The 11,815-nt window shown below is 43.9% G+C and overlaps 2 protein-coding genes and 1 long non-coding RNA gene across 4 annotated transcripts; 2 read left to right on the forward strand and 1 right to left on the reverse strand.

The window, feature by feature from the left end:
• Positions 1-235: 235 nt before the first annotated feature.
• On the reverse strand, positions 236-8,317 carry LOC137611011 (uncharacterized). Of its 2 annotated transcripts, none has more exons than XR_011038580.1 (5): positions 8,232-8,317; positions 5,619-5,752; positions 5,193-5,337; positions 4,525-4,659; positions 236-369 (listed from the first exon to the last, which is right to left on the reverse strand). It is a non-coding gene; the product is annotated as an uncharacterized lncRNA (long non-coding RNA). The 2 variants fall into 2 exon arrangements; XR_011038579.1 differs by having other exon boundaries at positions 5,619-6,061; positions 8,232-8,289.
• On the forward strand, positions 255-1,631 carry nkx2.9 (NK2 transcription factor related, locus 9 (Drosophila)). The gene is made up of 2 exons (XM_068338958.1): positions 255-401; positions 900-1,631. Exons 1-2 carry the CDS (start codon positions 278-280, stop codon positions 1,442-1,444), a joined length of 669 nt encoding a protein of 222 aa, XP_068195059.1. The 5' UTR covers positions 255-277; the 3' UTR covers positions 1,445-1,631.
• A 50-nt stretch (positions 8,318-8,367) lies between the features above and the next one.
• nkx2.1 (NK2 homeobox 1) lies at positions 8,368-10,620 on the forward strand. Its single transcript, XM_068338957.1, has 2 exons — positions 8,368-9,456; positions 9,854-10,620. The coding sequence occupies exons 1-2, from the start codon at positions 9,090-9,092 to the stop codon at positions 10,519-10,521; spliced, it is 1,035 nt and encodes a 344-aa protein (XP_068195058.1). The 5' UTR covers positions 8,368-9,089; the 3' UTR covers positions 10,522-10,620.
• Positions 10,621-11,815: the final 1,195 nt, after the last annotated feature.

An 11,815-nucleotide genomic window follows, 5' to 3' on the forward strand; every position in this document is an offset into this window, starting at 1 on the left:
TTGTCTTGGGGTGGGGGGTGTCTTGTGTGTGTGTGGGGGGGGGGGGGGTTGATGGGGACGGCCTCTGTTGTCAGTTGCCACCCAAGACGTGATTCAGCCCCAACAATCCCCATTATCTGCCCCCGGTCCGCCGCTCCACACCTCCATCCTCCCTCCATCAGGTGCGGCGCGGAGGAGGAGCCTTTATAAGGGCCTCTGTGTAAACACGGAGCGGAGCCGCACTCACACCACGACCTGCTCCTCCGTGGGGACTCGGACGGATTTTTTCTTTTCCACGATGGCGACACCGACGAAGTTCAGCTTCTCCGTCCGGAGCATCCTGGACCTCCCGGACCGGGACGCGGACTCGTCCAGCTCCCCCTACACCTCCTGGATGGAGTGCGAGAGGAGCCCCAGCACATGTGAGTCCAAGATGGGGAGGAAAACATTTATTAAAATATAAATTCACTGTAAATGTACCAACGTGTGATTTTATTTAGAAATTAAAAAGTCAGTAAACCATCGGATTTTATTTTTAAAAATAATTTCCTCGCAGCGCGTTGGATGAAAAGACTGTAAATAAATAAAAACTGTAAAAAATGAGTATAAATATCGGATTATTCCTGTAGACATTTAAACTCATTTAAACTTAAAGAATTTATTTCTACTGTGTAATTTTAAGTTTTGCAACCTAATAGATAGATAGATAGATAGATAGATAGATAGATAGATAGATAGATAGATAGATAGATAGATAGATAGATAGATAGATAGATAGATAGATAGATAGATAGATAGATAGATAGATAGATTGATAGATAGATAGATAGATAGATAGATAGATAGATAGATAGATAGATAGATAGATAGATAGATAGATTTTATTTAATTCTTATTAATTCCTGCCCCCCCCCCCCCAGCCTCGGATGAAGCCAGCCTGGGGGCCTCTCCGGACTCCACCAAGCCGGACGACGCGTCTCTGGACTCGGAACCGAAGAAGAGCAAGAAGCGCCGGGTGTTGTTCTCCAAGGCGCAGACTCTGGAGCTGGAGCGGCGCTTCCGGCAGCAGCGCTACCTGTCGGGGCCCGAGAGGGAGCAGCTGGCCCGGCTCCTCAGCCTGACCCCCACCCAGGTGAAGATCTGGTTCCAGAACCACCGGTACAAGATGAAGCGCGGCCGGGTGGACGGGGTGTTGCAGGACCTGGAGGTCGTCCCGCCGGCCCCCCCGGTGCTGCGCCGGGTCGTGGTTCCGATCCTGGTGCGGGACGGGAAACCTTTCCCCACCTGCTTACTTGACCCGGAGAAAGGGGGCTGTTTGGGCCCGTCTCCGGTCGGGCTCCCGGTGGCCTACCCGCCCCTCCAGCACCCGTTCCCCGGTCCTCTCCCCCCGCGGTACCAGCAGCACTTTCCCCCCTCCAGCCTGGCCTGGAGGGACTTTTGGAGCGACTTCATCCCCTTCAAGTGACGCAAAGACGCAGCGCACGCAATTCCTCAAGCAACTTAAACATTTGGACTCTTTTGCACATTTGGGTGTTTTATTTGTGACTATTTTTAAAATGCTGATGATATTTTTCTCACGCAGGAACCTCTGCTGTAATAATCAAGCTCTTTAAAATGTATATTTGTGTAAATAAATAAGCTTCAGCCAGAGATGGAGGAAAGTGAAGTCATTTGTTGTCTTTCATGGATTTTAGTGAACAAAATTATTAATAAAAGTTTCTCATGTTTTTCTATGATAAATTAAAAGCTGTATTGTGATTTCTTCACCACCACCACCCCCACCACCCCCCACAAGGGAGGCGCCCTCCTAAATCAAATATTTTAGTTTCTCAGCGAAAAGTTGTTCCTAAAAGTTTACAAAAGAAGTTTATCTCCAGTAAATAAATTTTAAAAAATCATCATATGTAATGTAAAGTATATTTAACTTGTATAATCTAGCAGGTCCTACAAGGGCCTGGAGGTTTTTCCTCATTTAAAAGCTAATTATGCAGCAGGAGCTGAGCAAACAGAGGCCTGGCTGTGGTTCAGCATGAGAATAGCTGGTAATCATGGAGGCTCTGAGGCGGCAGCTCCCTGCTGTCAGACAAGACTTCCAACCCATAGTGACCCTAGAAGAAGAGGAAAATAAAGGAAATATTCCTCACATGCATCTGCAGCTCCAGAATATTTTAAATCTGAAGCAAAACAGGAGAAAAAAAAGCTTCTAAAGCCAGAAAGACGCAAGAAAATAGGAAAAAATTTAGCAGAATTTTCTGTGTTTTGGCCTTTATGTCGCTCTGAAGGTGAAATATTTCACTTCTAATTTAAGTATCATTAAAAAAAAATGAGCCCGTGTTTAAAGTCATGTCACTATTTCATCCGTGACGAGGGAGGGGAGGGGAGGGGAGGGGTTCTTCTGCTTTTCACGCCCCCTGTAATGTTGTTTGCTCGTCCTGTGACCCCGCAGCCCATCGTCCCTGTCACCTGGCCCTTTGTCCCCCTCGCTGGGGCCACCTTGCCTCACATATGGAGGGGACTGTCCGGACCCCTCAACCCGCAGCATCTCCCCCTAAACACCCTTTTTGTCTCCACGTCTCCTGTGAATGCACCATTGTCCCACCACCCAAAGGGACCGAGACAAAATCTTTAGTGTTTCAATTCCAGCGATGTTTAATCAGTCCCAGCGACAAATTTATGAGGTTTAACTGCACAATGGAGTTTTAGAGCATCTCTGGCTTTACGGGTGACAAAGACAGGCTTTTAGAGGTTGCCATTGGTTTTTTAAGTTGGTCGGAGGAATTGTCTGAAAGGACGGGCCTGTATTAGCCGCCCCATCTTATAGTTTTAGTGACTGGTCGGCCCCTTGGAGGGGGGGTGGTGGGGGCAGTTGGAGAGTTAGGAGCTCCAGAGAAAACCAGGTCACAGGAGAATAACTTCAAATGTTTATTAGTGGCGTCAGAGTTTCGGTTTTTCCACGTCTATCTAGGTGAAGGTTTTGTGTGAAATGTGGTTAAAATGTTGTCTGCAGACCCTCGTCTTCCTCATCATCATGAAAGGAGTGAAGAAGAGCGCTCAACATGCCCCTCGTCTTCCTCCTCTTCCTCCTCATGTGTCTTACTTTGTGGAGTTTAATTGTAATTTAAAAAAAACAACCTCAGATTAATTTGCAGTATTTCATCATAACAGATGTATTCTGCTTTATTCTAATATTATATTTATTATATATATAATATATAACATAACTTCAGACTACTTAAGGACAGAAATATTAGTTCCTCAGGAATAAACAGAATGTTTAAAGAATTTTAAAATTCAGACTTTCATGTTTTGAGTCCAACAATCTTTTTCGTCTTGGAGCTCAAACGTTAAAAAAAACAAAACTGGCCTTAAATTCGCTCCTAGTGATCAGGTATCAGGTTTACAGGGAAGAATATTTCATTGAGTTTGGATCTATATCCCTAAAACCTAGAACAAACATCCATTTTTGGAGCATTAAACTCATTTTTGCCTGGAAACAATAAGAGACGGTTTGTGTTCCCTTTTGGAACGGAGATCATTATCTGTCCTCAAAAGATGTCAAACACGTCTTCGTGTTCACACTGTGTGTTTGTCTATTTATCATGTCATCAATATGATTATGTGTCACCCGTCAGTTAAGATATAGCTTAAGCTAAACTATTCTCTTTAAATATCCTCAAAGGATATTTAAAGAGAATATGTCCTCAGGTTAAAGGCTCTTATATAAAGGTTACCCAATTTTATTTAAATACCACTTTTCAAACTATTCAGTGTGTGATTCACAAGAGGATTAGGAAATGTACACAAAGAGTGAGAAATGTCAACACTCAGAAATAAAGAGACTCAAACCTAAAGTAAGAGTCCTTAAAAACCTCATTTATCTAATCTCATCTTAATTTCCCGTCATGGTTTTCATCACAAATATTTTTATATGGATTAATAAAATCTGGGAACGGAAACATGTGATTTTGTCCAGTGTCCACTAGGAGGGGCCAGAGGGCACCTGGTTAACTGGGCACTGGTTCACTACCCAAAGTTGGACCACTCCTGTCCAGGTACACAAGTCTGGACAGGAGTCCCAACCCGGGGAAAAGCAGAGGGATGTGGCAGGGAGGGCATCCAGAGTAAAAAACTTTGCCAAGCAAATGTGAGCGTTAATGTGCAAATGTGCAGCTTCTGTCGTCCCAAGAAGCTGCAGGGTGATACATAGGGGGCGCTGTGGAGCCGTCGAGTCCAACCAGGTTGTTTTCCCCTGTTGAACTTTAGCTGTTAGCCCAGTTTACAGACGAACAGCTGCTACTGTAAATTCTACAGCTGAGTATGACTGCTGGTACTAGTGAGTACTGCAGCTAGTCCTCAACATACCAACATAAGTAGTTCCTAGAGGTTGTTCGTAAATTCCGATCTCTAATCTCCATTTATGGTCATTTAAATGTCATCACTATAAATACTAAATTTCTATTCCCTCAGACAGACCAGAAACAATCACAGGACATTAAAACAACACAGAATAAATAAAATCCTAAGATACAACTTTAACATCTCTACCTGTGCTGAATGAATTTTCTCCTGGGGGGCGCAGAGGTTAATCCAAACTTCAATCCGCTGAGATTTTCCACCACACTGACGTGAATGACGCGCTGACGTCACTTCCTGGTCATCAGAAGTCTGTCGGTGGAGGTTCTGGTAGAAAGAGGAATTGCAGGATGTTAGTTGGATGTGATCGAATCAGGACTACCTGTATTTATTATTTATTATTTATTATTAACTGAATCCAGCCAGCTGTGACGTTTTTACTGGGGTCACCACATCAGTGTCATTCAATCCCATCCAAAATCTCATAACTTGTTACTAGTTACTAATTAAATTCACCGATTGCAGATCATTAAATTTGATTGATTGAGCCCCCCCCCCCCCAAAATACATGACGCGTCTTTAAATAATTTCGCTTCATAAATACAGTTAATTTAATAATTTACTCTCCGGTTTGGTGCTGTGTGTGTGTGTGTGTGTGTGTGTGTGTGTGTGTGTGTGTGTGTGTGTGTGTCCACCATAAAGTACAAGTATGTATGCAGTACAGTAGTACTGTGTGGACTTGTTGCGCCTGGTGTCATTAAAGTGTCCACCAGAGGGCGCAGTGAGACAGCGTGACGCTCACCTGACGCTCAGAGGTGCTGGACACACACACACACACACACGCACACACACTCACACACCTTCATCTACTCTGGACCATGTTTCTGATTGGCTGATGGCAGCTGTCACGTGTTCCTGCTTGGCGCGTGTTAGCTGGACGGAGTCCTTTCTCCTCTTTCAAAGGACAGAAGGAAATATTGTGGGAAGCTTCTCTTTCTTCTCCTCCTGGAAGAAAATAACAGAGATAATGATTAACTTTATAGAATATAATATAGATGGTTCAATCAATAGTGTCCGTTTGGGGTTGTTTACTCATAGTAAAGGGGGGGGGGGGGTTGTCATTCATACACTAAGTTTGTCATGAAGAAAGTGGAGAAGTTTTAGAAGTGTGAATTTGTTAGCAAAGTTATTCATGGTAATATCTATTATTGATCAGATGTTAATGATCAGTAACAAGCAGATCAATGCAGCAGGTGAAGCCTCCTGCAGGTTCTGATGGTTCAGACCTTCATGAGCAGCGGCTCTAGATAAACCTGATCCAGACTCCAGCTTCGGGTTCCTGAGGAGTCTTATCCCATCCCTCTGGATATTCTTGGTTTTCCGGGTCCAGCTTCCTGCTTCAGATCCCACCAGAGGTTTTCTGTGGGGGGGGGGGGTCATGGGGGTAAAAAAAAAAAACCTTCTAGATGATCCGTTGGTGGACTCTGAGGTCATCATGACGTCCATGATTCAGATTTCCTGATCCCTAAAGATCTACGTCTCCTGCCCCAGGGGGGGTCTGAAGTCCCACCGTGCGTCACGTAGGGAGGGGGTTCATCAGGATCACTTCATTCAGTGACTCAGGGACCATTACCCGACCTGTGATGACGTCACCATCCCCTGGCGACTTGACGACGTTCACAGCTTTTGGCTCCTGGTGATCAGGTGCCTCTAAGCCCCGCCCACTCACCTGCGCAGGGATGGATTTAAAGAACTGGTATCTATCAATAGCTTCGATTAGCAGGCTTTATATTTAAATATTTTATAAGTATTTTATCACAACTTCAAAGAGTCAGTTTGTGAGGAAATTTGAATAATAACATGTTTTATAATGAAAATTTATTCGGGGACAACTTCCGGGTCCATGATTAAATCTAAATATTTTTAATGTAGTTTTTCAGTATTTTATTTTAATTTTAATTTTTATTATTTGTTAAAGGTGACGCTGAGCTTCTTTATGAATTAAACCAACTTTCTTCTTTTGCGGCCACTGAAACAAAAATGCTTCTGTTTTGGCGTCTATATCGTCTCACTAATCAGTTCACCATCAGCCACCTGAAGTCTGGGTCGTCTCATAGCCTCCACTTTAAAGTGTCTTCATTATTGTGAAGAATTAGTCGGAACGTTCAACTAATTGCCGCTAATTAGCGCTAACAGTCGTGCGCCACAACAGTAAAAAGATGCTGATTTAGATTATTAAGAATGTCTTGCGGATTTCCTTAATCAAGGCATCCAGACTTACCTTTGGTGCAGGAACATGCTGTAATTTTAATTGCAGCGATTATATGGCTCCATCCAAACAATTTGTTCGCGCTGTAATATTTAGGCTGGAACTTTACGACGATCTTGCGTCATTATAGATAATTGTGGCGCAGACCTCCAACGCAGTTCCCGCGCAGATTATCCTGCTCCGATGCGGGAGCCGGAGGCTGATGTGAGGCTGATGAGCGCAGGGACGAACCGTCGGTGACCGGCGGTGACGCTTCTGCGCTCCGCGTCAGGATGCCGCTAACGCGTGTTGCGGCTCAAGAAGCATCAGGAGCAACACTAAAATCAACTAAAAAATAAAATATACATATATATATTAAAAAAAAACCTCACAGGTTCAGATAAAAAGATTCCATGCCATCAGAAGATGCTGTGATTCTTGTAGAAGATCGATCAACATTATTATTAATATTATTATTATTATTATTATTATTATTATTATTATTATTATCTCTTAGTTGTGGTCCTGACATCCCCTTAACGCTTGATGTAATTTTGTTCATTTTAAATAGTATTTTTTATGTTGGATGCATTAATTTGTGCTTGAAAAACAGCAGGGGAATGATCGATAATTAGTTGCACTGTAATATTATATATATTCATTTGTTGCTGGTTTGCTTTAATATTGGTAAAGTCGAACTAAAATAAAATAACATTTCTGGTTCTTAAAATATAATTACTTTTTATTATATATTATTTTTTTTCCTTTGGTCAAATCAGTGATAACCTTTTATAGCATCCAGCTGTATGATAACATGAATACAATATTAAAACACTTCCACTAATATGAGTAACAAAAATTAAAACACAAATGCATGATTTACTAAATATTGGCTTTAAACACGTTAAAAATGCATAAAAGGTATCCTAAAAGCTGTGCGTAAAATTGGGCTTTCATTCCACATCGTGGATTTAAAACCATTTTAGAATTCATTCAATATCTTGTGGTATAACTCGAAAATTTTTACCCTAAGAATAACCATTTTTCACTTCAAAGCTGGTGGGAAAATACAAAAGCAGTCCTCAGATCAAACGTCTCCTCATCGTAGTGCGTAAAAGTGGAATTTGGGTCATAAAGACGCACAAAAAGCCGAGCGCTTCAAAGGCGGTTCGGTTTAAGAAAAAACTCTTTTGAAGATAGATTTATTAATTTCCATCCTAAAACTCCAACTAGTAAAAAAAATACTCGAACCCGGTTTGAATAAACTGAAAAGATTCCTGGTGTAACTTTCAGTCTCAGCGCGCAAACGTGGATAAAAAGGTCACCTATAAAGTCGACCTTTGCTATTAAATCGAGTAACAAGAATCCATTTACTTGCCTGGAGCTGCTTTTGAATGAACCTAAAATATTTTCGAGAGTGAGTGTGGAAAAAAACGCGTCAGAACGCGTCAAAAATCCAGTGAAACACGCGCGTAAAAAAGGTGATTTTTTTTTGGCTCCCAAAAGGAGGCACAGAAACCCATTTCATAACTTCAAAAGAGGGGCTGAATGAAGCCACAACTGCTCCTGTGTGAAATTCAGAAATGAGACATGATTGGGTTAAACTGCTGCGGCTCCTTGAGCATTAAGGCACGACGTTACTGAGGGCTACCTGGCGTTGTGCTGCAGGAGAGTCCTTGAACGCCGTTAACTCCACACGAGAGCCTCTCTTAATCCAGACTCTGGTTTTTAGACGAGTGTGTGCATCTGAATTTAGGTAACACGCTGCTTCCGTCCAATGATATCAAAAAGAGGAAAAAAAAAAAAAAAGAACGAGAGGGGGGTTAATCATTTACGCAGCCACTTAGCACGCGGATGTGTATTTATTTACTTATCAGTATCAGTCAATTTCCCTCCCCGCAAGTGCACTTTTGCATGTCTGAGTACGATAAGGCATAACACAAACAATCGCGCAATCACAGACTACAGGCCCCTCACGGCCATTAAAAGTCACTAGTTCAACTGAGGAGTGGTTCTCCAACTCTCAAGTCCACACAGGCCTCCTTTCATCAAGAGGCCCTCGTAAACATCGCTACAGTTAATAAAGTGTATTGTGGTCAGCAGCCGTGTGTTTATCACGCAGCAACAAGTCAAAAACTCCACGCAGCTGCAAAGGGACGAACATTTCTCATCATGTCATTGTTGGAGGGAGGGGAGCGCATGTCTTGGGAAGTGAAATTACGCTGGAAGGAAAAAAAAAAAAAAAAAAGGAGGCTCGACGCTTATTTTTTTGTATTGTTGCGGATGCCCCGCCTCTGGTGCTAGCCTTAAACCTGGCACCCAGCTAAAACAAACCAAAGCCAGCACCGAGCTCCCACTCGATCCAATTAAGGTCAGGCTACGTGTTCATCCAGCAGGATCGAGACAACAGGATCCAGAGTAGCTTTGGACCAAAAAAAAAAAAAAAAAAAAAAAGAGAGAGAGATTGCCTTGCCTTCTAATTTCTCCCTCTCCATCCAGCCACAGAACAATGTCGATGAGCCCCAAACATACGACTCCTTTTTCTGTTTCCGATATCTTGAGTCCCCTTGAGGAGAGCTATAAGAAAGTAAGTATGGAGAACAACAACCTGGGGGCGCCTCTCACCTCCTACCGGCAGCCGCAGGTCTCCCAGGCGGCGATGCAGCAGCACCACATGGGTCACAACGGGACAGTGTCCGCCGCTTACCACATGACCGCCGCAGGTGTCTCCCAGCTGTCGCACACGGCCATGGGGGGCTACTGTAACGGAAATCTGGGCAACATGGGCGACCTGTCGTCTTACCAGGATGGCATGAGGGGCAGCACCACGGCCACCGGCTGGTACGGAGCCAACCCGGACCCGCGATTCTCCACCAGTAAGTAGTCCGCACCTGCTCCGCGGGAGCTTTACGCTCCATCAAAAACGCGCCGTTTCTGCTCCAGACACCTGCGTGCGCGCTAAATGCGCGCTCGGTCCCATTCCCCATGGATTTAATTCTCATGAATGCAGTTCAGCGTCCTTATTTGTTTTGATGTTGAGCATTTTAATTCTAATCTAAATAAATCTGTCAGTCATGCGCAATTTGTGCGCAAAAGAAAAGCTTCAGTTTTAAAATGTGACGACTTAAATATTTATCTTCATCTCCTGCAGCTCATTTTGGTATTATTAATTATTATTAATCAACATCATAATTCACAATATTTATGCTGAAGGACAATTTTCCGGGTGACGATTTTATAATTTATTTTATTTTTTTTAAATCTATTCTTCAGTCTCTCGCTTCATGGGTTCCTCCTCCGGCATGAACATGGGCAGCATGGGCAGCCTGAGCTCCCTGGCTGACGTGGGGAAGGGTATGGGTTCTCTAACCAGCACCCCGAGGAGGAAGCGGCGGGTGTTGTTCTCCCAGGCGCAGGTCTACGAGCTGGAGCGGCGCTTCAAGCAGCAGAAATACCTGTCCGCGCCGGAGAGGGAGCACCTGGCCAGCATGATCCACCTCACCCCGACGCAGGTGAAGATCTGGTTCCAGAACCATCGTTATAAGATGAAGAGGCAGGCGAAGGATAAGGTGTCTCAGCAGCAGATGCAGCAGGACGGGGGCTCCTGCCAGCAGCAGCAGCAGCAGCAGTCCCCCCGGAGGGTGGCCGTGCCGGTGCTGGTGAAGGACGGGAAGCCGTGCCAGGGCAGCGGTCACACACCTACATCCCAGAATCACCACCAGCAAGGAGGGATGATCATGTCCAACAACACTTCCGGTCTGGTGCAGCATCAGAGCCACCAGGTGGGCAGTACGGGTCATTCTCCGGATCTGGCGCCGCATTCATCCAGTCCCCCGTCGCTCCAGAGCCAGGTGGCCGGCCTGTCCCACCTCAACTCCCCCGGCGCGGAGTACGGCTCGGCCCTGCAGTGTTCAGCCCTGTTGTACGGCCGGACGTGGTGACAAGAGATTTAATTAACAACAAAAAAAAAAGAAACGAAAAAGAAACGAATCTTTTTCTGTCCAGACTCACTGTCAATGTGCGCAACAAACCTGCTGGAACCGGAGCCGAAAGAGGAGGAAAAAAAAACTCTTTGGAGCAGAAAATCTGTGGAAAGTCTTGGATTTATTTATGTAAATTATATTGAGACTAAAGAAGCCGAATGCCCCCCCACCCCCACCCCACCCCCCACCCCAGGAGGGGCCAGGAGCCGAAGCTGCGGTCGAACCCGAACACCTGACTCTGGTTTTCTAACGTTGTCAGCCGTAGAATCTCTATAGGTCGTGCTTTTCTGTAAAAAGATTTTGAACTTTTAGCGATTTGTTGTAAAAAAAAAGAAGTTTTTTGCCGGTTTGTTGTCGTTCCGTTGGTTATTTGTACGCTTGATTTCTTTGTAACTTATATAGATATTTGACTTACTCCAAACAGTCCTATTAATAAATTATGTAACAAGACAGTTCAGCTTTATTGTGAAATATGTCAGACGTTAAAAAGATGGGGGGGGGGAAAGAAAAATCCTCCATTAATATTATTTAAAATAATCATAATTATTATTATTTAATGATTTTTTTTATTGTTGCCTCTTTCCGCTTTGGCAACGTGACAGGCTGGAAACTTTCTCGACTTTTATTGTGAGATTATTAATAATATCATTCTTATCGTTGAAGGCTGCGGCTCGGAGTGACCCGCAGAGTAAACGCAGCTCTTTTCTTTACTCTGTGTGAGTCACAAAGGTGTGGAACTTCAAAAACTCTGCGTTTGGAACAGCTTATCGATGGAATCCCTGACCAAACAGCGCAACGGGATTCTCCTCCAATCACTGCCGGCGGCGCACGGCTATCGGCTGCTCTATCAGTAATCAATCATCGATTTGAAAGGAGATCATGTTTGTGTCCGGTGTCAATAACAAACCAACACAAACATTTTCTTTGACATTCGGCCTGTTTCACCTATAAACGCACACACAGTAATTTATTTCTCCGCGGACGCAGCGCTGTGGATCCGAGCTGTAATAATCATTAGGGACTATTCTCCCGCCAGCTAATAGTGGGAACTGTAAACACTCTGGTTGCTAGGCGACGGAGGTGAAGACAGGTGATTTTATGAGGAAAAGTGTTCTGCAGCTGTGACATGGATAAATCACATCTACCCGATTACAAATTTGGAAGAAAGAAAAAAAAAACCCAGCTGCTTATTTTTTGCGACTTAAAAAAAGAAAGAAAAGAATATATTTGGCTTTATATTGTTTTAAATTGG

This window comes from Antennarius striatus, chromosome 17 (genome assembly GCF_040054535.1).
Source record: "Antennarius striatus isolate MH-2024 chromosome 17, ASM4005453v1, whole genome shotgun sequence".
Lineage (NCBI taxonomy): Eukaryota > Metazoa > Chordata > Actinopteri > Lophiiformes > Antennariidae > Antennarius > Antennarius striatus.